Here is a 27,984-nt window from a genome sequence, read left to right as displayed (position 1 = left end):
CTTATCTACTTTTAGCTGTATGAGACTGAAATAGACATAGCTGTGGGTTAGTGAATAACAGAATCTATCAAATCCTGAAAGCTGTCATCACTTAAAGCACAATCTCTGCATTGAATCTATCAGCCTTTGTGCCCCTGTTGCCACGATTGTCACTGTCTGGCTCTAAACAGAGTGAGGGTGGTGCACCTTACAAGCAATTTTCCACTTGACAATACTGGTGAGGGTAGAAGAATATTATCACAAATCACTGAATGTTAACAAACATGCAGTAGGAGTTTTGTGGGCAGCAGACTCAGAATTGACTGTACAAAACTTGGAAATTAATAAAATTTTCCGTTGCTGACCTCAGTAGCAGATGAAAGTAGAGGCCCTCAGTACACTGTCTGATGAAATCCTTAAAGGGACAGGGAATTCGTTGAAATTGGCAAAAATATTACAATCAATGAAAAGCACCAGTTTGCTCTTGTTCTACATTATTAATTTTTATTGTGTTAACCGGTTTTCGGCTTACAAGACATTTACTGAGTACTGTCACCAAACAAGTTACAATGTTTGCAAACAACACCTTTGACAGTGTGGTGGTAATGCAATAAAAAAGTAAAAAATTGAACAGCAAATAAATAAAAATGGTGTCAACAGGAAAAACTTTAACACAGCAGGCTTACATAACAGTTTCTATTAATACACAAAACTAATAAAATAAAATAAAAATAGTAATTGACAAGGCTACATCAGAAGGTATAAAACATGGAGAGTGATACACAAACCAATTAAAAGAAGAAACAAGTATCAATGTAACTACAGAATACATACATAAGATAAACAGAAATAAATAAATGCAGGAAAATGGAGGACTTTGAGGGAACATACAGTAAATGCAATCTTTGAGAGTGTGATAGTACTGCATTTTAACATTACCATTATATTCAAAACTGTGGCTATGTAACAGTTTGCATTAAATAAATGAACCAAAGAAAATATAAACAATATTTGGTGAGACAACTACAAGAGGTGTTAAACATGGAACAGGCAGTGTGGGAAGTAATTAAGTAGTAATGTAGTAATGTTCCTACGTATTCCCATTTGCCTGTATTCGTTAATTTCTTTTGTTTTATTCATGTAGTCTATGTATTCCATATGGACTGTTGTTTCAGTTGTCAAGGCTTTCTTTTAACTGGTACTTGTATTACTGTCTATGTTTAACACCTCTTGTAGTTGTCTCGTCAAATATTGTTTATATTTTACTTGGTGATTTATTTAATGCAAACTGTTACATAACCAGAGTTTTGAATATAATGTTAAATGTTAAAATGTGGTACCACCACATTCTCAAAGATTGCATTTACTGTATGTTCCGTCAAACTCCTCCATTTTCCTGCATTTATTTATTTCTGTTTATCTTATTGATATTGCTTAAGTTTCTTATGTATTCTGTAGTTACATTGATAAATGTTTGTTCTTTTAATTGGTTTGTGTATCACTCTCCATGTTTTATACTTCCTGATGTAGCCTTGTCAAGTATTAATTTTATTAGTTTTGAATATTAAAAAAACAACTTATGTAGGCATGCTGATCCTATTTTGTGTTAAAAGTTTTTCCTGTCCACCCCACTTTTATTTATTTAGTGCTAAATTTTTTACTTTTTCATTGCATTACCACCACACTGTCAAAGATGTTTCTGCTTCAGTCTATATGTATTACTTCTCTTCCAATGTTGTTTGCAAACAACATTGTTAACTAGTTTGGTGACAATACTCAGTAAATGTCTGAAGATGGCCTTGTAAGCTGAAAACCGGTTAAGACAATAAAAATTAATACTGTAGAGCAAATGCAGATTGGTGCCTTTCATTTATTATAATGTCGTTCTACTAAGAACCGACGGAAGATTCTATTAACATAAAAATATTGCAGTTTCAAAATCAATAGGCTTATGATAGTGGAAATAAACTGTGCATACGGTACTTTTTATGAATTTTGATAGCACCACTAATTCATTACTGATGCATAGAACAGATAATGGGAGGATTAAGTGTTACTAAAAATATTTCAAATATACCCTTAGTTCTTTCATCAACAGGATCATTCTTATACATGCGATGTTAATATGTTTAAAATGTGTTTTTCACAAAAGGAAATGCTGAAGCAATGCAGTGTCAAAAGATGTAGTCCCTCTCCATACATAGATAGCCATACATCACTTGTAGTACATTTAAATAGTGAGATTTCCTTTCATTACTCTTGCTGCCAGCATGGAGAAAGATGGAAGGGGAAACAGTAGAAGTTGTATCATGTCAGATTTCCACTTACATGAGTGTATTTATGTCATTAGGGATTGCACGTGTCTTGCAGTCAGGCTCTTTTAACAGTGTCTATCTTCTTTAATCTTCCCCGACAGAAAGAGATCAAATACAAAGACATAGTTTGCAATACCTGAAAATTCTCTTCATTTATAGATTCCAGCATGCAGTTGGTCACACGTTTATTAACACAATAATTCTGCATATGTGCTTGTAATCACATGTGAAATACACTCATCAGCCAAAGCGCCATGACCACTGAGCTACTACCAATATAAATCTGTCCAGGCGATAGCAGCATCACCCTGGCAAGGAATGACTGCAGTCAAACACATGCATGGCAGATGTAGCATCAGTTAGTGTCCTGTCCATGTCTGCAGTGGGGAAGGGAAGGGAAAATTGTGATGGTATGGAGGTTCAGCACAAGCATTTTGGAAACTCCATGACTTGGCAGGTGTCCGGAGAGTGCTGTGGTTAGTGTCTTCAACACATGGCAAAACCAAGGTGAAACCACGTTCAGACAATGTGGGGCTAGGCAGCCACGCTAGGCAGCCACCCCTCATAACAGATGTCAGACTCATAGGCTGGGCAGACTGGTAAAACAGGACAGGCAGCAAACAGTGGAGGAACTAACATCAGACTTTAATGCTGGGCAGAGTACAAGTGTCTGAACACACATTGTACCAAACACTCCTACCAATGGGTCTTTGCAACCGACAACCCATGTACGTGCCACTGTTAATACATGACATCAGCAACTACGACATAAATGGGCATGTGATCATCGGCACTGGAAATTAGCACACTGGGAGCAAGCATGGTCTGATGCGTCTCAATACCTTCTTCACAAGGCTGATGGGGGGGCGCAAATCAGTCGTCTTCTAAGGGAACAGCTCCTTGACGCCTGTACTGCGGGATGGAAACAAGCTGGCGGCAGCTCCATAATGCATTCATGTGGGCTTTGATGGGTCCAGTGGAGCTTGTGCAAGACACCATGACGGTCTGCACACTGGTTGCAGACCACATACATGCTTCATGAGTATCATGATTCCCAACACCAGAGGCATTTCTCAAGATAATGTGCCATGCCACAAGGCCAGGAGAAGGATGGAGTGGTTTGAGGAACACAGTTGCATGTTCCAATTGATGTACTGGCCACCACCAACTCGCCAAATTTGAACCTGATCGAACACACCTACCGGGCGAGGTGGCGCAGTGGTTAGCACACTGGACTCGCATTCAGGAGGACGACAATTCAAACCCACGACTGGCCATCCAGATTTAGGTTTTCCATGATTTCCCTAACTCACTTCAGGCAAATGATAGGGTGGTTCCTTTGAAAGAGCACAGCTGATTCCCTTCTACATCCTTCCCTAATCCGAGCTAGTGCTCCGTCTCTAATGACCAAACTGTTGAAGGGACATTAAACACTAATCTCCTCCTCTTTGAACACATATGGGATGTGACTGAACATGGCATCGGAGCTCATTGTCCCCCACTCCCTGGAATTTACGGGAATTAGGCGACTCATCTGTAGATGCAGTGCCAACTTCCTCCGATGACCTACCAAGAGATCATTGCTTCCACATTATCATGTGTCGCAGCTGTTATCTGTGCCAAAGGTGGACATAGTGGGTATTAGGTAGGGTGTCATAATGTTATGGCTGATCAGTGTACATGAAACGGTAAGAACAGTTGCTTGAAGGCACGATTTTCACTTTAATGTGCTGTGTTATTTCATTTTACCAACTTTCAGTTCATACACCCTCTATCTCAAATTGCAGCCACCTTAGTGACTGAGAAATGCTTTTTTTGGAGGGGGGGGGGGGGGGGGGGGAGGAGTATTTCAGCAACATTATTTCATAAAAAGGGTATCACTTTTGCATATCAAAGTGTTACAATATTGTGAAGATTGTAAATGCACTTTCACCGAATGAAACAAATATTTGAATGTCCAAACAACACAAATGCAGGAAACCTCAAAATAAATGCAGCAACAGTGTCTAATATTATAGTTATTATTTCAGTCTCTTGCTTCTTTGACTTACTTTCCTGTTTCTGGCATTTCAACAACTCTTTTCTGCTAATTAACTTTGTTCTCAATTTCATGAAGCAATTTAATACCAAATCTGTTACAGTTACAGTACATACATTTGGCGACTAGTTTCGATGCAACTGATTCATTCTCAACACTAACCTACTGAAGCTGTACTGAAAGTGCCTGATCTTAAAAACGGACTTCAAAATGGCAATATATGCTTTCCAAAGTAACTGCAGGGTCACAATCACCATGTGTCTGCTTAGCTAGACAGAACCTTGCTAAGAAGGCACATGTTGAATGTGGTAGCCATCTGTGATTACTTTGTAAAGCATGTATTACCATTTTGATGTTATTAAGATCAGGCAGTTTCAATGCAGCCTCAGTAGGCCTTGCTTGATAACAAACCAGTTCATTTGAAGATACTCACCAAACATTAGTACTGCAACAGTGACATATTTGTTAATAAACACTTCATGAAATATTAAAAAAGGTTGCTGGTCCTATATCAACAAAATGTTGAAACTGAGGATTTGTTCTTTATCACGTTACCATTCTTTTGGAAAAGTCATGGATACTTGCGCGTTCACAGTAAAATAATATGCTCCTCAATATGAGTGCTTCAGGTAGGTGGTGATTATGTGCTTTATGCAGCTCAATAAACATACTGCCTTTACAAATTTTTCAATGTATTGTATAAATAGCATTAAGAAGCAGAACCAGTGTCCTGACACTTATCACAGTTTCACAGAATAATAAGGAAAGTTAAACTAACGTCTTTGGTATGTCCATGGGAAATTTTACATAGGCAATTTTACATATGGCAACATTTTGAATTAGGAGATCCTGAATAGTCACTTGTTTAGAAAATAAATCGTGAGGTGATAACAATTTTCACAAAGACAAATGTTAAGACAAGGCTCTTCTTTAATGCACGATATGTAACATTTACAAGTTAAATTTACCAAACACTATAATCTTGGGTTGATCCACAACACTGGAAAGAGTTAAGGAACTTTTTAAAAGTAGATCAATTCCAGCTGTTAATTTTAAGGAGAGTTTTACAAGACTTGTACTACATACTCTGTCGTTCTAGTCTTTTACATCTCCTGTCAATGACTTGTACAATAGTTTTATTTTTACACTGAGTTCAAAACAACTCAAGTGACAAAAATTAGTTAAGTTATGAATTCCTCTCCTGAAATTTTCTTTCTGTGAATCCTGGCTACAGTCTATAGTAAGGAACCAGTCACAGGAACAACTGCCTGTCGGTAACTAGCACGTTTTTATTCTTTCAGGGATGTTTTACATAAAATTTTCATGATTTATTGATATCACTGATTTCCCTATTGCGCATATTGTGCTTTTCAGCAGCGATATGTAATGTGTTCACGTGTTTTCACTTTTTCAGCAGAGTTTTTATTTACAAATTTCTTGTTCATTGATTTACATCTTGTGCATGTTGCATTCACAATGTATACTATATACAGGGCTATTACAAATGATTGAAGCGATTTCATAAATTCACTGTAGCTCCATTCATTGTCATATGGTCACAACACACTACAGATACGTAGAAAAACTCAAAGTTTTGTTCGGCTGAAGCCGCACTTCAGGTTTCTGCCGCCAGAGCGCTCGAGAGCGCAGTGAGACAAAATGGCGACAGGAGCCAAGAAAGCGTATGTCGTGCTTGAAACGCACTCACATCAGTCGGTCATAACAGTGCAACGACACTTCAGGACGAAGTTCAACAAAGATCCACCAACTGCTAACTCCATTCGGCTATGGTATGCGCAGTTTAAAGCTTCTGGATGCCTCTGTAAGGGGAAATCAACGGGTCGGCCTGCAGTGAGCGAAGAAACGGTTGAACGCGTGCAGGCAAGTTTCACGCATAGCCCGCGGAAGTCGACGAATAAAGCAAGCAGGGAGCTAAACGTACCACAGCCGACGGTTTGGAAAATCTTACGGAAAAGGCTAAAGCAGAAGCCTTACCGTTTACAATTGCTACAAGCCCTGACACCCGATGACAAAGTCAAACGCTTTGGTTTTTCGGCGCGGTTGCAACAGCTCATGGAAGAGGATGCGTTCAGTGCGAAACTTGTTTTCAGTGATGAAGCAACATTTTTTCTTAATGGTGAAGTGAACAGACACAATGTGCGAACCTGGGCGGTAGAGAATCCTCACGCATTCGGGCAGCAAATTCGCAATTCACCAGAAGTTAACGTGTTTTGTGCAATCTCACGGTTTAAAGTTTACGGACCCTTTTTCTTCTGCGAAAAAAACGTTACAGGACACGTGTATCTGAACATACTGGAAAATTGGCTCATGCCACAACTGGAGACCGACAGCGCCGACTTCATCTTTCAGCAAGATGGTGCTCCACCGCACTTCCATCATGATGTTCGGCATTTCTTAAACAGGAGATTGGAAAACCGATGGATCGGTCGTGGTGGAGATCATGACCAGCAATTCATGTCATGGCCTCCACGCTCTCCCGACTTAACCCCATGCGATTTCCTTCTGTGGGGTTATGTGAAAGATTCAGTGTTTAAACCTCCTCTACCAAGAAACGTGCCAGAACTGCGAGCTCGCATCAACGATGCTTTCGAACTCATTGATGGGGACATGCTGCGCCGAGTGTGGGAGGAACATGATTATCGGCTTGATGTCTGCCGAATCGCTAAAGGGGCACATATCGAACATTTGTGAATGCCTAAAAAAACTTTCTGAGTTTTTGTATGTGTGTGCAAAGCATTGTGAAAATATCTCAAATAATAAAGTTATTGTAGAGCTGTGAAATCGCTTCAATCATTTGTAATAACCCTGTATTTGTGATCCCATTCCAATCATGTACTGAGTAAGGTGACTACACCGGTCTTAATGCACAGGACTCACATTCTGGAGAACTGGAGTTTATTGCTAATCCAAACATCCTGACTTATGTTTTCCACAGTTTCCCCAAGTTACTAAGCTGAATGCTGGAATCGTTCCTTTGATAAGGCCTTGCCTGACTTCCTGTCCTATCCTCACCTAATTTTATGCAACTTCGTTAAAGTAATGTATCTGACATGTCCAATACTATTGTACTAAATGGTCTGCGGACAAATTTTTAAATAAGTAAGCATATTTTGGCAGGTATGGGACTCAAGAGAAATCACAGACCAGGTAGGCACGCCAATGGCTGGTGTAGCCGAAGAATTTGGTTTGCCACGGGTGGTATTGTGATACAAAGCAAGTAGCAAAAGCCTCACACTGTGTAAGTTTAGTCCTTGCACTAGGACAATGGCTTTTTTTCAATTGCAAAAGTGCATTATCCAGTAAAAAAAGAAATTTTGCAGGACAGTGCATAGCATATAAAAGGGAAAAAGAAAATACCAAACCAACTTACAACTGGAAGGCCAGGCAGAAAATGGTACACATCATTTAAGAAAAGACATCCCGTTCTGAACAAGAATGTGGTGACCATCGATTACCAATGACTAGAATGGGGAGTGATCTATCTTCGGATTCAGTGAGCTTCGGAAAAGGTTCGGACTTTGGTTATTTTTGTCATGTTGTACTATATATTTGTTCGATTGTGCATGAATAAAGAGTGCTTGACTGTAAAAGTTGGTTGTTTCTATCCAGAGACTCATCAATGTCAACAGTAAACCCACGTTGGTGACCCGAGAAAACACCTGCACCGACACCTGCTACTGGATTCTATGTTTTTCATGTAGTTTTTTCTGCACGAAATTCTGGCTTCCTCTCTTCGGAGTTTCTACCTCACTCCACCATGCACCACTTGGCTGTACAGTTTCAGGGCCCACATATACGGCTTCCCTCTCCCCAATGTGGATCGCCATTATGTGCGTCGCACACCTTTGACGAGGACTTTCTCACCAATTGTGCTATGCCCTTTAATGTGCCCACTTTCGTACTAGCCAAACGGACACTTGAGTCAACTGCACTGAATTACCCCTGCATCTACTTAACCTACCATGCTGCATAGGTCTCAGGCAACGTCCCAGCTGTGGCTCCACCTTGCCACTAAGCACTCAATTGCAATTTTGCACCTTCCTTCGGGAATCGATCCATGGCAGTTGTCAACGCTTCTGCATCAGGTTTCACTCATGGTCATGTGCTGCCACCTCCTACACAGACCACGGCCGATGGATCACCAGTAGTACACCTCGGCACCACTGCTTGCATTTCACCTGTTTTGCTCCACAATTCTTCCATGTCGTTGTGCTGTGTTCGTCATGTGGCAATAAAAGCCCCTTCTCCACACGACCTATGAGTGCTGGGTGTCATACCACACCAACGCAAGTGCTTGATTTTCATCAGAACATTGTGCCTGTCACCATTGCACAGTCAACACCTCTGGATGATCCTTGTCCAAACCTTCGTATGGTCTGCGCCCTAGCAACACTGCTGCCAGGTCATTTTCCAAAACTGCCGTTGATATAAATGGACAATCCCATGACGTGGTTTACCTTGGTGGACAACTTGTTGGGCATACATGGTGTCATAGACGATGACAGTCATTTTGTTTGTTTTGCATGACCACCCCAATCTTATTAGTGACTTGTTGCTAAACCCACCTGAGCATAAAAAACAAGGTTTTGTTCGTGCACTTCTCATCAAGCGTCTTTCACTTATGTCAGCAGACTCAGTCATGGCACCATTTACAGCTAGAGTTTAGATGACAGAACACAATCCCAGTATGGCAATGCCTCCATGCTCAGGTCATGACAGAGGTCTTGTCGGACTTGGCTCTCAGGACATTCTGGTTAGTTAAACTGCCACAGGAACTACAATTACAACTGCTTCCTCATATCTCATCATCTCTGGAGGCAAAACTCTGGTTGGCTTGTCAGGCATATGCCATTATTCGACACCACTGCCTACTTCCCTTGCAAAGCGCAGCGTCTGCTACTGAGATGGTAGCAAATATATTACAAGGAAAAGATAGTCATATCAGATAACAAAATAAAGACTATATGGGATATAGTGAAGGAGGAGACCGGTAGAACCAGACATGAAGAGGGAAAAATAGCACTAAGAGTAAATGATACATTGGTGACAGGCGTGTATTGTGTTGCAGAACTTTTTAACAAACATTTTATAACTGTTACTGACAAGATGGGGTTGTCAGGTTCTGTAGATGCTGCTATGGAATACCTCAGACCAGACATTTCAAGTAATTCCCATAATATGAATTTGACCCTTACTACCCCAGCAAAAATAATATCCATCATAAAATCATTAAAATCAAAAACATCTAGTGGGTATGATGAAATATCAACAAAGTTAATTAAAGAATGTGATTCTGAGTTAAGTAACATATTAAGCTATCTGTGTAACCAGTCATTTATCAGTGGAATATTTCCTGAATGGTTGAAATATGCTGAAGTTAAGCCACTGTTTAAGAAGGGAGATAAAGAAATAGCTTCAAATTTCCATCCAATTTCACTTTTATAACATTCTCAAAAATTTTAGAAAAAGTAATGTACAATCAGCTTTATAACCATCTTATCTCAAATAACATACTGCCAAAGTCACAGTTCGGATTTCTAAAGGGTTCTGATATTGAGAAGGCTATCTACACTTACACTGAAAATGTGCTAATTCATTAGAAAAAAATTGCAGGAAACTGGTATGTTTTGTGATCTGTCAAAGGCATTTGACTGTGTAAATCACAATATCCTTTTAAGTAAATTAGAATATTATAGTGCAACAGGAAATGCTGCAAAATGGTTCAAATCTTATATCTCTGGCAGGAAACAAAGGGTGTTATTAGGAAAGAGACATGTATCAAGCTATCAGATATCATCCAACTGGGAACTAATTACATGTGGGGTCCCACAAGGTTCCATTTGAGGGCCCTTACTTTTTCTTGTCTATATCAATGACCTTTCGTCAGTAACATTACCAGAAGCGAAGTTCGTTTTGTTTGCCAATGATGCAAACATTGCAATAAATAGCAAATCAAGTGTAGTCTTAGAAAGGTCAGCTAATAAAGCTGGTTCCTAGCCAATTCTTTGTCACTAAACTTTGAAAAAACACACTACATGCAGTTCAGAACTTGTAAGGGGTGTCCCACGAATACATGCCTAACATAAGATGACAAGCAGATAGAAGAAGTGGACAGTGTTAAATTCTTGGGATTACAGCTTGATAATAAATACAACTGGGAGGAGCACACCACAGAACTGCTGAAGTGTCTTAACAAATCTCTATTTGCAATGCGAATTGTTTCAGACATAGGGGATTTAAAAATGACAAAGCTGGCATACTACGCATACTTTCATTCCATAATGTCATATGGGATTATTTTTTGGGGCAATTCATCAAGCCAAGCTAAAGTTTTCCGGGCACAAAAACATGCAGTAAGAGTTATATGTGGCGTGAACTCAAGAACATCTTGCAGAAGCCTGTTTAGGGAACTAGGGATACTAACTACTGCTTCCCAATATATTTATTCCTTAATGAAATTTGTCATTAAAAATACACTCCTGGAAATTGAAATAAGAACACCGTGAATTCATTGTCCCAGGAAGGGGAAACTTTATTGACACATTCCTGGGGTCAGATACATCACATGATCACACTGACAGAACCACAGGCACATAGACACAGGCAACAGAGCATGCACAATGTCGGCACTAGTACAGTGTATATCCACCTTTCGCAGCAATGCAGGCTGCTATTCTCCCATGGAGACGATCGTAGAGATGCTGGATGTAGTCCTGTGGAACGGCTTGCCATGCCATTTCCACCTGGCGCCTCAGTTGGACCAGCGTTCGTGCTGGACGTGCAGACCGCGTGAGACGACGCTTCATCCAGTCCCAAACATGCTCAATGGGGGACAGATCCGGAGATCTTGCTGGCCAGGGTAGTTGACTTACACCTTCTAGAGCACGTTGGGTGGCACGGGATACATGCGGACGTGCATTGTCCTGTTGGAACAGCATGTTCCCTTGCCGGTCTAGGAATGGTAGAACGATGGGTTCGATGACGGTTTGGATGTACCGTGCACTATTCAGTGTCCCCTCGACGATCACCAGTGGTGTACGGCCAGTGTAGGAGATCGCTCCCCACACCATGATGCCGGGTGTTGGCCCTGTGTGCCTCGGTCGTATGCAGTCCTGATTGTGGCGCTCACCTGCACGGCGCCAAACACGCATACGACCATCATTGGCACCAAGGCAGAAGCGACTCTCATCGCTGAAGACGACATGTCTCCATTCGTCCCTCCATTCACGCCTGTCGCGACACCACTGGAGGCGGGCTGCACGATGTTGGGGCGTGAGCGGAAGACGGCCTAACGGTGTGCAGGACCGTAGCCCAGCTTCATGGAGACGGTTGCGAATGGTCTTCGCCGATGCCCCAGGGGCAACAGTGTCCCGAATTTGCTGGGAAGTGGCGGTGCGGTCCCCTACGGCACTGCGTAGGATCCTACGGTCTTGGCGTGCATCCGTGCGTCGCTGCGGTCCGGTCCCAGGTCGACGGGCACGTGCACCTTCCGCCGACCACTGGCGACAACATCGATGTACTGTGGAGACCTCACGCCCCACGTGTTGAGCAATTCGGCGGTACGTCCACCCGGCCTCCCGCATGTCCACTATACGCCCTCGCTCAAAGTCCGTCAACTGCACATACGGTTCACGGCCACGCTGTCACGGCATGCTACCAGTGTTAAAGACTGCGATGGGGCTCCGTATGCCACGGCAAACTGGCTGACACTGACGGCGGCGGTGCACAAATGCTGCGCAGCTAGCGCCATTCAACGGCCAAACCGCGGTTCCTGGTGTGTCCGCTGTGCCGTGCGTGTGATCATTGCTCGTACAGCCCTCTCGCAGTGTCCGGAGCAAGTATGGTGGGTCTGACACACCGGTGTCAATGTGTTCTTTTTTCCATTTCCAGGAGTGTATATCACTTTTTCAAACCAACAGCTCAATTCATGGAATGAATACTAGAAATAAGAATAATCTTCACAAGGATTTAAAGTCACTTAGTCTTGTACAAAAAGGTGTGCATTATTCAGGAACACACATTTTCAATAACTTGCCAGCAGCCATAAAAAACTTTTTTATTTTAAATTCAGTGCATTAGTATTTGTAAAACGATTCCTTCATATACCGTTCATAAAAAATGGCGACCATGCCACTTGGGACCTGTGCAATGGTACATTAGCTTATTTGTTTCAGTTGTAAATATTTGTCATGTATTGTTGTTTTTCTGACATGTTCTACACCCTGGAGGACCTCCTCACTACGGATCAATTGGAATGAAAGTAAATCTAATCTAATCTATGCCAGTGCCTATACTTCCTCCATCGACTGATAGACATCCATGTGGGCACACCTTGAGCAACGCAATGAACCACAGAAACTCGATGGCCAGCAATGGAAACCACCAGCTGCTTCTCGCCTAACTTCACGAACTACAGCCGAGCCAGCATGCCCCTCCGCCACCTCTGGCGCCCTCCAATCCCCTCTTCAGCTGCCACAGGAGTAATAGTGGTCCCAACTGACTCACCCACAGCCCCACACCCAGTATATCCCCTATGCTAGTTCCATGCAACTTTTGGGGATGCTGCCCACCCTGTGCATTCCCAAACACTTTATTTGGGCCGCAGTAGGCGCCAAGGCTCACGAAGATAATGAAGGGTGCCTACAGATGTTGCATTCTGTTTGATCCTCTACTCCGTAAGACACCTGTATGTCCTGGATTTGTGCTCGTGTCATCATTTCCTTGTTAACAACTCTCATTCACTATAGTGGATGTGATACCAATCAAACATTTCCTTCACACTGACAGCATAAGCATGATACCTATTAAATCCATCCCTGGTGAACCATTCACATGGTTCTTTGATGTGGCCGACGTCGAAGACCCAGTACTTGGAATTGATTTACTGCTTCACTTCGGCCTGTCACCTGACCTGCTGCCATCTGCTTTACTGCACCATGGTTCAGGTACAAATATTGCACACTCAGACGCTCCATCAGCTCCCACTCCCCCTGAGCCCTCTGACGATACTGAAGCAGCTCTCACTGAGTGCTCTTCTCTGGTGAACTGCCTTGCCACTTCTGTCACTCGGCTCCAGTGCAAGTGTTCTGCAGTCTACGACCTTCACATTCACAAAGGAACATTGAACCACACCACCTTGACAGCTGAGAAGGCCCTTACTGGTGAGCAACACCACATAAGCCAATTGTCTGCGCCACGTATCTCGACACCAGCGATGCGCCTCTTACAGCTACAGGCTACCCGTCCTCGCCTGCACTGATAGCATCTCACATTAGTGACTCTTGTGTGCCACCGACTTCTGCTTGAGATGTCCACTTGTGTTCAGCAGTTCAAATGAATGCTATTAATAACAGGATGGCACATAAAATTTTCAGAAGATATGGTGCATCATAAAACACGAGGCCTCCCCCCACACAAACTGCACCTTGCTAATACTCGAATGAATGAACTTCAGCGAGGAGGCATTGTTCGACTGTTGGACAGTAATTGGTCTTTCCCCGTGAAATGGAACAAGAATGTGAGGATTGTGGTAGGGAAGGTGAATGGTCGACTTTGGTTTATTGGGAGAATTTTAGGGAATGTGTAGTTCACCTATAAAGGAGACTGCAAATAGGACACTAGTGCGACTTATTCTTGAGTGTTTGGGATCCACACTAGGTTGGATTGAAAGAAGACAACGAAGCAATTCAGATGCAAGCTGCTAAATTTGTTACCATAGGTTCGATCAGCATGCAAGTGTTATGGATATGCTTCAGGAACTCAAGTGGGATTCCCTAGAGAGAAAAAGACATTCAGAGAACACTATTGAGAAAGTTTCGAGAACAGTCATTTGAAGCTGACTGCAGAATGATCCTGCTGCTACCAACATACATTTCCCATAGGGACCACGAAGATACGATACGAGAGATTATGGCTCTTACAGACAGCTATTTTTCCTCGTTCTATCTGTGAATGGCATAGGAAAGGAAACGACTGGTTTTGGTACAGGGTACCCTCCACCACGCACCGTACAGTGGCTTGCAGAATATGTATGTTTGTTTGCATGAATGTATGTATGTAGATGTAGATACACTCAGACCCCAAGGAGGACGGCACAGTGTGCCTCAGCAGTGACTATTGTCTTTTTTGATGTGCATACTGTAAGAGACAATATTCTATTCTAATATTCAGTACCTTGCCCAGCTACTTAGTGGAGCATGCATTTTCAGTGTTTTGGACTGTCGTAAGGCATATTTACAAATACCTATGAAAGAGAGTGACGTAACAAAAGCAGCCTTGAACACCCCCCTTTGGCCTTTACAAATTCTGTTACATGGCTTATAGCCTCAAAAACACAGCTCAAGCTCTGTGATGTTTCATCGGGTCACTTCTCTTTAACTGCTCTTACTGCTATGCACACCTAGATGAGATTCTCATTTTTTCCTCCCCTGACTAAGAACTTGAGCTACACCAGGCCATGGTACAGCCTAGCTGGCATTGACCGCATTTGTGATCAACCGTTCCCAGTGACTTCTCACAAATTGTGCCGGTTTTTGGGGACAACTAATATTTACAGACGTAACCTGTCGATGGTACCAGGCATTCAAATCTCCCCCCCCCCCCTCTTACGGATGCATTAGCGCAAACAATCTTCCAGTAATCACTGGGCACAGTGGTCTGATACAATGCAAGCTTTCGTAGATCTCAAAACAGCTTTAGAATATGCCATCACTCTATGGCACTCTCGCCCACCCCTTGCCAGATGCTAACACCTCTATTGCAGTGGATGCAAATGATTTCACAACACGTTGGTGGCACTACTCAGCCACGCCATATTTTTTCCTCCAAAAATACTATGGATCAACGTAAGTAGTCGGGTCTCAACAGAGAACTCCTTGCAGTGTACAAGGCCATCAAATATTTCCAAGCAGACATCGAAGGAAGGAACGTAACAATTTTCACGAATCATCATCCCCTCGCAGCTATTCGCAATCCTGCCACTGACCTTCCCTCATGCAGGTTTCAGCCATGGATCTTATCTGTCAGTACATGATGGACATCTGACATATCTGTGAATCAGACAACATGGTTGCTGATTACCTGTCATGTGTCAATGCTATGTCAGCTACTATTAATTTCGACGAACTGGCCCACTTACAGGACAATGATATTGAACTGCAGGACCTACATCAGGCTTTTTCCACTTCCCTACACCTCCTGGGCTCGGTCACGCCATTGTGGTGCGATTCATCCATGGACATTGCTCAGCCTATTGTCCCGGCTGCTTTACATTGCCAGGTTTTGGCTGCTTCGCACAATCTTTCATACCCAGGCACTAATGCTACAATGGGGCTCATCATGGAATGCTTTGTGTGCCTAGGAGTGGAGGAGAACTGCTGTGTACTGGCTTGCGCCTGTGTGCCGTGTCAGAGCATCCCCCCCCCCCCCCCCCAAGGCAAATCTGATGTCCCAAGAGGCCGTTTCCAACATGTGCATCCAGACCTTGTCAGGTCATTACCCGTATCTGATGGTTTCAGATATATCTTGTCCATCATCGACTGTGTTACACATTGGGTGGACGCAATCTCTCTTGTGAACATAACAGCAGATTCTGTAGCACGAGCATGTGCATCTTTCTGGATTGCTAGATTTGGGTGCCCTACATCCATAAACAGGGAGCTGGGTAAGCAGTTTGAATCACTGTTATTTAACAAACCCTAGACACTCTGTGGTGTGGATAAATTTTGCACTACAGAATACCACCCACAGAGCAAAGGGCTTGTCGAGTGTTGGCATAGCACCCTGAAAGCGCCCTCATGTGCCACAGTGGTGAGTGATCTGACACCCTTTCCTGGGTCATGTTAGGTATCTGCACAGCTTACAAGGCAGACCTCCTAGTGTCACTTGCTGAGGTTGGTTGGTTGATTTGGGGGAGGGGACCACACAGTGAGGTCATCGGTCCCATCGGATTAGGGGAGGATGTGGAAGAAAGTCGGCCATGCCCTTTCAAAGGAACCATCCCGGTATCTGCCTGAAGCAATTTAGGGAAATCACAGGAAACCTAAATCAGCTTGGCCAGACATGGTCTTGAACAATCGTCCTCCCAAATAAGTCCAGTGCACTAATCACTGCAGCACCTTGCTCGGTTTCAACTTGACGAGATCCTGTATGGCAAGGCATTAGCCCTCCCAGTTGAGTTAGTCAACGATGTTGCAACTGTCGACTATCTGACCTCTCCGCTCTTGTTGAGCAGGTCCGGCTGCACATAGCTGCTATCTGTATGTGCCTCCTCCACCATAAGCATACCTGGCCGCTGGTTTTCTTGCATTTGGCCCTGGAATCAAGAGTTTATGTTATGGGATAACACAGTCAAAGCGACACTACACTCGCCTTACTCTGCCCTGCATCGGGTATTGGCACAAATGGCTAATATTATGGACATCCTCATCAACAGTCGGCATCAGATACATTCACTTCAGCAGGTTGAAACAGCCTGGATGATCTAGGAATCTGTCCCACCACAGCCACTCGAGTCAAGTTCTCCACCACTGTGCAATGTCCCTAAAGCACATACCACCCCTCTTGCCATCAGTTGCTGAGTGGTTTTGTGTGATGATCCCCGTCTCTTGCCTCACTCAGACTGCGTGCATGTCGATCCTTTGCCTCAGTTTCAACCACACACTGCATGTGACATTAAATCATTGCAAGTGCTGTCACCTGTTGTTCCCCTGTGTTCCAGTGTTTCTCTCTCCCTTTTCTCCCACAGCACCCCCTTTGACTACCATCAACGAGATTTGTATTTCTATCAACATTTCTGGGTGCCCACGTGACAAGCTTTTCTTACAGCACCAAGGCTGATCACTCTTTGTCCTTTGTGTGAGGTAAACTTCACACGAGGCCACACCCACTTTACATGTAATCATCCTGTGCATAGCCCCATTCCAGATGAGGTGAATGCAGCTGGAATAACAGCGACACTCAGCACCAACGGGGCGCTCAATATACGTGAACCCCTCTTTGCTACTCCTCCGATACCACCACCTCCTGTGTTGGTCCAGTTCACACATGCAGTTCACCCTGCATGGACCTCCCTGACTCTGCAAGAAAATCCACCCATGCCTTCCCTTCGGGCTATCCATGGCATGGGTGGTCATGCTACCTTGCATATTTGACAATGCCCATTCCCCCCCCCCCCTCCCCCCCATTCTCTTCACAGTGCTCCGCACTCCCGGTGGGCAGAGGGGTGCACATGCCATGCAGTGACCATCGATTGCCAATAACTCTAGAACAAGGAGTGCTCTATCTTCCGATTCAGTGAGCTTTGGTAAAGGTTTGGACTTCGGTTGTTTTGTCATGATGTGCTATATCTTCATGTGATTATGGGTGAATAAAGTGTTTCTGATTGTAAAAGTTGGTTATTTATTTCCGGAGACTCGACAATGTTGATAGAAAACCCACAAGACAATGACATGGAGCTTGACAACTTTCCATGAAAATGTCTGCGAGCAAGAAATTTGTACGTGGTCTGCAGAAACAAAACAATATTTGAAAGAAAGTCAAACTTTGGAATTAACAAAGTATAATTGTCAAATCAGATGAACGTGCACTTTCTCGAAGTCTAAAAAGTTATTATACAGACAGGTAACAAACCTGAACAGTGTTAAGAATGATGAGGGGAAAAAAAAGATGTACTTGGAACAGCATATGATATGGGTAAGCTTGCTACTTCCATGACTCCCCTCCCCCTCAATATGTGAGAATTCCTGGTATAATAGCTAATGGTATACTGAGAACATAAGGAATTAGATGATCTGAAAGTCACTGGATGTGTTCTCCTGTGTTCTATGAATACACAACAAATGTTTTCCTGTCTTGACTAATTGAACAAGAAATACAAATGGCTATCATATTTTTTACTGACAGTCATGTATTTTATATGACATTAAACTTGTCTGAGTTCTGTCCTCAGAATGTTGTAATACTTATTAAATTGTTCCCTAACACAACACATATTTTACAGCCAATGGATGATTGAGTATTTACTCTTTTAGAACAAGGATAGAAAAAATATGTGAAAAATGGTGTTTATGAAACTTTGGGAAAAAAATGGACCTGTACTTAAAGGAAGCATTGTAGTGCTTTAGTCCACAAACAGTACAGAATGGTTTCAAACTTCTGGATTGTGTCCGTCCAATGTGAAAATGTAAACTTCAACACAACTACTCCAAAGAATTTGGAAATACAAATAGTTTGCCTAAAGTGAGCTCTAGATCTATTAACAAACCACTAAACCTTAACCCTCTACTTACCAGAAAATCTGTATAACTTTACCTACCAGTGAGGACTCTCAGGAACATGTTTATTCTGACGACTTACGATGTGAATAACTTTTGAGGTACAAATATTTTTGCTGGTGTGGCTTTTTAAGGATATATTGTTTATTATCATTCAACACCTAGTGTTTTTATGCTATAGTTCTTATTAGACATTTGCACAGGATTCACAAACAACAGTAAAATGTTCAGACCATACATGTTTGCCACACTCATAACATGTAATTAGATTTTTTCCAACTTTTTTTTCCACACAATATGCATGTCTTGTACTTTCCTTAGCTGGATGTTTCACTGCCCTTGCTGGATCTGGGCCTACAAACAAATTCATTGATTTCTTTAGCCCTGCTAGTTGAGTTGCCAAATTGATAATGAAAGTCCGCCATCTCATTTTTTATTGGTAGCCAGCATCATGAAAATTATGTATGCACCCATTACACCTACATCTATCTACCACCAATGGCCAGTGCCTTGTTTCTCTCTTCATGCTGTAGCATTGTCTCCTCTGGTCCATGGTGACAATGGCATCTTTTGTGGCACTGAAGTCATTATAACTTCAGGCTTCTTTACATCTGATGATGGTACCGTTGGTTGGTCATGAAGAGAGCTAAGGACAGTAACAATGTTGTTCTTTTTAGGAACATAAGATACTAACGACACATCACGTTTGAAACCATATCAACACATCAGATTGAAAACCAAACAATGTAGAGTGTATTTCATGTTCTTTAGGTGTAATAAAATCGGCAGGCAGTTCACCTTTGTTTTCTTGGAGAGTACCGACTACTGCCAGATCTTTTGACAACAAATAGTGAGCTAAATCAAGAGGTGTACAAATGTTATCACAAGTGATATTACATACAAATTTTTCGAGTTCAATTGCCTGGGTTTTCGCAATATTCCCACCAAGTTGCATGACTCTGGTTTCTTCCTCCTTCCCCAAATAAACTCTCATCCTACAGCAGTACTTTGCTGCACTGTCAGAAACAGCCCAAAACTTTATTCTGTATCAAAAAGGTTTTCTTGGTATGCATTAACAAAATAGACAGTGACCTAAAAACATGACCAACAGTTCATTTAAGTTAATTTTTCAACTTAAAATTTTTTTCAGGTTTGGAAAGTCACAGAACGCTATCTCTTCTTTCATATTACCAGATACTGGTACTACTGATGTAATTTTAAACAGTAACTTCTCCGCTCCAGCTATCTGTATTATGTAAATGTTTATTATAAAAATTGTAAAAAATTGCATTTTTATGAGTTTTTACAAATTATTTACTTGAAAACATCTTCCAAAAACTTTTGATAATTACACAAAATAGTGTTTGGTTAATATGTTAGCAGTCAGTGCAAACACAGTGGTTAATATTTTTCTGTGTAAAGTGATAAAAATTTTTCAACATTCTGCGTTTTGCGTCACTGAATTTCTAGTGTAAAATATGCATGTTGGCAACATAGTTTCCAGCACTCTTCTGTTTATAACAAATGAGTGAGAACTTGCACATAAATCATTCTGCATCGAGTTTTGTGTTTGGTCTGAACTTTTGTTGTATACAATGCTAGTGAGGAAATACAGTAGTGAAAGAGTGAGAAGTGTGGGCTATGAAAAAAGACAAAATAAGGTGGTGTTTAAGAAAAGTGAAAAACACTTTACAGTTATTGGAAACCTGTCAGAGGTATTGAAGAAATATCTTGGTCCTCAAACAATGGTATTAACATCACATCCATCGGGCAGGAATTGCTTCACTCATTACCACAAGACATTTAGTTACAACCCACCTGAACGATCACCATCACCTGAATGTGAAACTGAAGAAGACAGTGCAGATGTTTGTATTCCTGGGTGTGAAGTTGTTAATGTATTGAATGTTAGCATTTCTGCTGTAGCCCCTACTATATCATCCCATTAAAATTCCAGGAAAACTAAGAAGCAGAAGAAGAAAACAGCAGGTAAAAAGAAAACTGGAAGAAACTGAAACAAGTTTCACACAAGCAACATCTTCCAAACTTTGTGAAGAGTATAATGTTGTTGTTGCAGAACCTGGAGATAGTGATATGTGCACAAAATTTGACATGTGGTTTCAGAACCTAAATATTGCTATTTCAGCAGCCACCTATACTGAGAAGGCACAGTTACTGACACTGATACCAGGTAGCTATTCTAAGCAGCAGATACAGAAATAAAAGTATTTGGGCATGCCCAGATTCTTACTGTGGGCACCCATTGCAAGATAATACACTTACTATTGCTCTGGAATATTACCTAAGTGATGACAAAGATTGCAGCAGGCAAAGTCCTAACCAAACTGATGTTATCTCTGGTAGAGAAAATGATGAAGAGGATAAAAAGCTTAAAAGATATATGACAAGATCAATAAGAGAAGCATTATCTCATAATGAAAAAGGAGGACCAGAATTTAAAAACTGGTCTCATAAAATTCTATTCCTTATGAACAATATGGGTAAAATGCCAGGCAGTGAAGGAAGCACGCATACGTATTTACTGCACAAATTTGAAACTTGTTTGGTTTTCTGTAAGCAATGTCACAGGGAAGAAGTACACAGAGATGGAACTGATGCTTTTGTGTATATGTCAAGAGCCACAAGATAAATGTTGGTTGCAGGAGTGTGGTGCTAAAGTGATGACTGTTGAAACATACCATCTTCAGGACACTGACAATGAAGTAACCTATGTATTGTGGGAGGAAGGAGAGTTGGTGAAGAAGACAGTAGAGCCAGAGAAGTTTGTTACAGAGGTTAGGCATTGGGTCATAAACGGAACAGCTCACCATCACATCCAGAGGATTCAGAGGCAGGCCATAGCAGGAGTAAAATCAGCCACATTCCACAATACTGACACATTAGTTCTTCATCTCGACTTTGCTGAGAAGAGGTCTGTCGCTTTACGTAACAAATTCCAAAGTTACCATTGGCACACATCACAGGTATCAATAGTCACACGTGTTGCTCACTTGCTTGGGACATCAGACAGTTTTGCTATTACTAGTGATAATCTCTTTCATGACAGTGCACGTGCATGCTATGGTGTCAGCATGATAATAGATAATAGGTGACATAACATCTAGAGGTCATGAACTTCCTAAACATGTGTATGTGACTGATGGTGCAGAATCTTGTTTTAAAAACTGCTTTCAGCTTTATGAGCTTGGCCAACACTAGTACAGGGATTAAGACACAAAAAATGAATACTTTCAGTGACAGGTCATGAAAAAAGTGCATTTGATGGGGTAGGTCTCTGTAAACATCTTGCAACAAGGTTTAATCTCCAGCATGAGGGGGTCAATGCTGTAAGAGATGTTACTGGATTTGTGCACACTATATCAACATTGGAAACAAACACGAAACTCTTAATTCTAAATGAAAGTACATTAAGGGGATTGCAGTTAAAAAAAGAGAGAAGAGTGGTCTGCTATGAATCATGTGGTAGGAATTCAATCAAGTCATTACTGGGTTGCATCCCGGATTGGCATATACATTGCAAAAACAGTTCTCCACAAATTTCAGCCTGTTACTGTGTGTGAAATGCAGAGACCACACTAGACATTAGAAGGCCTTGTAGTAAGCCACTTCATTTCTTGTGTGTATGACAATCGGTGGTGAGTGGGGCAGATAATAAGTCTCTCTCACAAGCTGCAGGATGCAAACCATCTCCATTATGACACCTCATTGCCTTGCTAATGCTTTCAACTGACCATCATCAGAAGATCAGTGTGCAGGTCCCGTTTCCAAAGTACTGCTCTTTTGGATGATCCTTGCCCCTGTGTAATTTCAGCTCTGTTACACAAGTTCAATGAGAAGCAGACGAAAAAGACAAATAAATTTTCGACAGTGTAGTGTTGTGTGTTACATTACAAGCAATTTTAATAATTCATGGAAAGTCATGAAGAAGTAAAACCATGACAGAAGACAATAATAATGTGTGAATAACATCACAAAAAAATTTTATATAAATATCTTTTATCTAATTTTTGTTATACACTACAGGCCAATAAAATTGCTACACCAAGAAGAAATGCAGATGATTAACGAGTATTCATTTGATAAATATATTATACTAGAACTGACGTGACTGCATTTTCATGCAAGTTGGGTGCATAGATCCTGAGAAATCAGTACCCAGAACAATCACCTCTGGCCTCGATACGCCTGGGCATTGAGTCAAACAGAGCTTGGATGGTGTATACAGGTACAGCTGCCCATGCAGCTTCAACACGATACCACAATTCATCAAGAGTAGTGACTGGCGTATTGTGACGAGCCAGTTGCTCAGCCACCATTGACCAGACGTTTTCAATTGGTGAGAGATCTGGAAAATGTGCTGGCCAGGGCAGCAGTCGAACATTTTCTGTATCCAGAAAGGCCGGTACAGGACCTGCAACATGTGGTCGTGCATTATCCTGCTGAAATGTAGGGTTTTGCAGGGATCGAATGAAGGGTAGAGCCACGGGTCGAACAAATCTGAAATGTAACGTCCAGTGTTCAAAGTGCCGTCAATGCGAACAAGAGCTGACCAAGGCGTGTAACCAATGGCACCCCATACCATCACGCCGGGTGATACGCCAGTATGGCGATGACGAATACACGCTTCCAAAGTGTGTTCACCGCGATGTAGCCAAACACGGATGCGACCATCATGATGCTGTAAACAGAACCTGGATTCATCAGAAAAAATGACCGTTTTGCCATTCGTGCACCCAGGTTCATCTTTGAGTACACCATCGCAGGCGCTCCTGTCTGTGATGCAGCGTCAAGGGTAACCGCAGCCACGGTCTCCGAGCTGATTGTCCATGCTGCCGCAAACATTGTCGAACTGTTCGTGCAGATGGTTGTTGTTTTGCAAGCATCCCCATCTGTTGACTCATGGATCGAGACGTGGCTGCACGATCTGTTACAGCCATGCGGATAAGATGCCTGTCATCTTGACTGCTAGTGATACGAGGCTGTTGGGATCCAGCACGGCGTTCCGTACTACCCTCCTGAACCCACCGATTCCATATTCTGCTAACAGTCATTGGATCTCAACCAACGCGAGCAGCAATGTCGCGATACGATAAACCGCAATTGCGATAGGCTACAGTCGGACCTTTACCAAAGTCAGAAACATGATGGTACGCATTTCTCCTCCTTACACGAGGCATCACAACAACGTTTCACCAGGCAACGCAGGTCAACTGCTGTGTGTGTGTATGAGAAATCGGTTGGAAACTTTCCTCATGTCAGCATGTTGTAGGTGTCGCCAACGGCGCCAACCTTGTGTGAATGCTCTGAAAAGCTAATCATTTTCATATCACAGCATCTTCCTCCTGTCGGTTACATTTCGCTTCTGTAGCAAGCCATCTTTGTTGTGTAGCAATTTTAATGGCCAGTAGTATATAATGCTTTTCCCATTCACTTACAATGCTGTAAAGTAATTCTTTTGATTCAGAAATACCAGTTATCCAAGGCATTATAAATCAGTGATCAATTTCAATATTTAACTGTCCATTTTTTTATTTTATTTTATTTTTTACCCTGAAGTGTAGACCTAGGTCTACCTAAAAAATTTCTCACATTTTGTACAGACAAGTAATGCCCACTCTGGTTGTTCATTCCCTAAGTACAATGACAATTTTCGTAGCTTATTTTTCTAAAAAAAAAAAAATTATAAAAAAATAAAATAAAAGGGGGGAGAGAAGCTAATATGTGTGTATGTATTAATAATGTCTCATAATATTGGGAACAAAGTAGTTATTGAAAATAAATTCATATTTCTATCACTTTTGGTTTCTTTATTACAATTTTTCAATTTTCCCATTTTTTTATGATATTTTCACAATTATTCTAATTTAGAGAAGTCTGGAGCATTTTAAGAAATCACCAAAAAGACATAATATTGTAGTTTTGGAGTGCCATAATGCGGAACTTCGACATATACTTTTTTCAGCAACTCTGAAATAGTGATGGGTCACATTCACTCTTGACCTGTACGATTTAATATGAAATTGCCGTTCCATCATCCATCGCACCAATAGTTACAGCTGCGACCCACAATAAAATGCTTATGTACACCACAAGTGCACTTTTACAGAGAGCTGGGCATTGGGTCAACGAAGACACCTCAAGAATCAATTGAAGAAAATTTTATTCACTTTACAGAGTGTGCGATAAAATTAACCAAGAAGAAATGCCAGTCCAATCATATTCAAGCAGCTCTCAATCTCATACCAATAAACTGACAGAAAATGCAACGCTTTTTCCTTCTCAAATAATAAGTTTGATGGTCCATAAAATAAGGCTTTGTGCTCAGGACAGTAAGAGTCAGTCCAGTTCATCAACTTATGAAAGCAGACATACCCCCATCTTTCAAAAGGCCTCTCTTTTGACCTAAGACAAGGGCCAAATCCATAAGGCGCAATGAAAAAATTGAAGGAATCGGAAACATGCCACAAGAAAAAGGATGATGAGAAATAAAGGAAAATTATGGAGGAAAAAGAAACATCATATAATGAAAGCTTCCACAACCAGATGTTTTAGCTGCTGGTAAATGTTTCAGGTTGTACAGCCATGGTGAATGAAACTTTTTCCATTACCAGCGTTTTGTCCATACCTGTGTTGGATGTCTTCAGAGTTGGCAAGACTAAACAAAACATAGGGAATAAAAAAGTTTGATGTACCATGACCATGCAACCCAGAAGATTCACCAGCACTAAACAAGACAAAGAGAAAGTGTGGCAAAAAAGGAAGAAAAGCATGTGGCAAAAAAGGAAAAGAAGGAAGAAAAATCATTAAAAATGACAAGCTATGTATGGTGGGTTGACAATGGAGACAATCTACTAACGTTGAATTAAATGAAAAATCAGAGAACGAAATGTGTTGAATCGCAAGCTTTGAAAAGCGTGATGTTGGGGCTTCATACTGATATAGTTTTATGGAGGCAAATGGAATTCATAGTTTAGATATACAGGTATAGAGCAGCAAATAGTTTTAGATGACACTGAGGTGGAATTAATGTTTACAATATATGTTACAGATGATAAGAAAGTCTTCAAAATAGATGTAGATTATGTTAATGTAGTACAATAAGACCTCAGGTCTTAATCTCTGATAACCATTTCCCACTACCTCACCTTATCTTTCACCTTCTCTCTTTTGTCCACACCACTCCTTTGCCGTCTATATCATGTATTGCCTTCTCTCACCACTCTTCTTCCCCATCCCCCTCATGTTGTCTCTCTCTCTCTCTCTCTCTAGCCCCCTTCCTATTCTACCGTGTTTCTCCCCCCCCCCCCCCCCCGCCCCACCCTGTTTCCCTCATCATCTCCACCTTCCTCTCCCTTCTTTTCCTCCGCCTTCACTCTATGCTCTACCCTCTGAACCCCTTTCATCTTCTTGTGTTGCCACTATGGGTCATCTGTCAAAATGATCTGCCTCACTATATCCCACTACCCCATCCTTATCTCCTGCATCCTTCCCCACCTCTATCAGCCCAGGCAACTACTTTTGATAATCAATAATCAGTATCACCACAGTTGTGGGAGTGTACATTTGGATGTCTGTGTGTGAATGTGTACACTTTTATTTAAAAAAAAAAAAAAAAAGGGCTGTTTTCCGTTACATGGTTCTCTGTCCTCTGCACAACACGTCAGCCCACTATGGGTGAATGGTTGCTTTCCCAAATGTGCTATCCAGGAATTTCCATTATTATTGAAAAACTAACTAACAACGGCCAAATTAAAATACCTGTTTCCAAAGCCTGTAGATGTATTTGGAAGACTTGGATGTCTTCAAGGTTGTGAATTATTTTTTTTTTTTTTTTTTTGTCCGAATTCTTCTGGAATTATTCAGACCACTATATATCTATCAAATTAACATGCTGTGCAACTACATATCTGCTAATCATGTTCACTTGGAAGAATTGATCTCTGAAGTGCCAATGTTTATTTATATGTTAATGTCTGGAGATCCCCCATATTATTGAATGTATCTGATAACTGCCATAAAGAATTTGACATGTCTAATAACAAACAAATTTAGCAAATGATAGGGCCGTAACAATTTGCGGAATAATACCGTCTAAGAAGGTGAAATCCATTATTTGTAGGTAGATTTCACGCAAACGTAAGATAACAAACGTATCCTAACGGTTTCTGATACGTATGTATTTTCATCTAAACGACACTTTACTGCATCATGTATTCAAATTCTTCAGTCTTTCCATACAAGAACAGGAGTTATTTCAGAAAACTAACTACAGTACATCCCTGACGTAGGCGTAAGTATCACAGGTTCACCATAGGGCTCGCATATACTACAAGACTCTATTAATTACAACTCAAAGTAAGCTGTCGCTAGAAAAACTGTACTACTGTAAAATGCATTGCAAGATTCAATATGTAGCACAAAACAAGTTCAATTTCTATGAATGAAATGAATTTTAAATTGTATGTCCAACAACTTCACTTAACGTAACGATTATGGAGCGGCACCATAGCAACACCGGAAAAAAAAGTTAAAGAGAATGTCTAAGGCAATGTTCCTGCCGGCGGTTCACAAGAGAGAAAACATGGGAAATGTAAAGGTACAATACCTGAGTGAGAAAGTCCAACGCAAAAGTGCCAAATATAGCTCTGTTTTCCTTGTGTTGTGCCATAACTACATTCACACTCCAATGGATAATAAATGCAACAATCAGTTGCAAACACTACCATTGTTTACACTTACAAGTTACTAACAATCGGAAGAACTGTGCACGTATGATTAATAACACCTGTAAATAGCTCACCATCACGAATGCCTGCGGAAAATCTCCATAATTCGGATACTTGCTTGGTTTACCAGTTATATTGTACGCGGTGTAGGATATTCTTATATCGCTACCGTACTGAGAACTGAACCCAAGTACGTCGTGTACATACTGCTCTATTACTACCGGACTCTTTTCGGCATCACTAACTTGTAAATCGTCCTCCATCTTTTCTAACGTTTACTAATAATCCTATTACATCAATCTCTTTAATTCAATATCCATGACAGCATAAACAAAATACTGTTGGCTGTACTGCAAATGTCTACATTGCAAATCTTCCTGTTGCCTACACTGTAAAAACCAAGGACATTATAAACAATTTCAATATTGTAACATCTTTAGTGAAACAATCTTGTGAAACCGTCTAGCTCTAGCAGAAACGGGGGACAATCGCCTATGTATCGCATCAATAGACAGTTCTCCACAGTCTAGTTAAAGGACGAAGTGAGTGATCTATTTATACATACCTTTGCCCAATACTTACGGTACGGTAATACTCAAAACTGGATTTCG

At 41.4% G+C, this 27,984-nt stretch overlaps 1 protein-coding gene across 1 annotated transcript in view; it reads right to left on the bottom strand.

Moving 5' to 3' along the window:
• LOC124605573 (F-box/LRR-repeat protein 4) overlaps nt 1-27,746 on the bottom strand; it is a 164,898-nt gene extending 137,152 nt beyond the window's left edge. Inside the window, exon 1 of the mRNA XM_047137350.1 lies at nt 27,448-27,746. Within this exon, the coding sequence (XP_046993306.1) occupies nt 27,448-27,636 (189 nt within the window). The 5' untranslated portion in view covers nt 27,637-27,746. The remainder of the gene's footprint in view (nt 1-27,447) is intronic.
• Between the last annotated feature and the right edge of the window lie 238 nt (nt 27,747-27,984).

This window comes from Schistocerca americana, chromosome 3 (assembly GCF_021461395.2).
Source record: "Schistocerca americana isolate TAMUIC-IGC-003095 chromosome 3, iqSchAmer2.1, whole genome shotgun sequence".
Classification (NCBI taxonomy): Eukaryota; Metazoa; Arthropoda; class Insecta; order Orthoptera; family Acrididae; genus Schistocerca; species Schistocerca americana.
The sequence above is the reverse complement of the archived record's forward strand: the minus strand, read 5'-3'. Positions and strand labels throughout refer to the sequence as shown.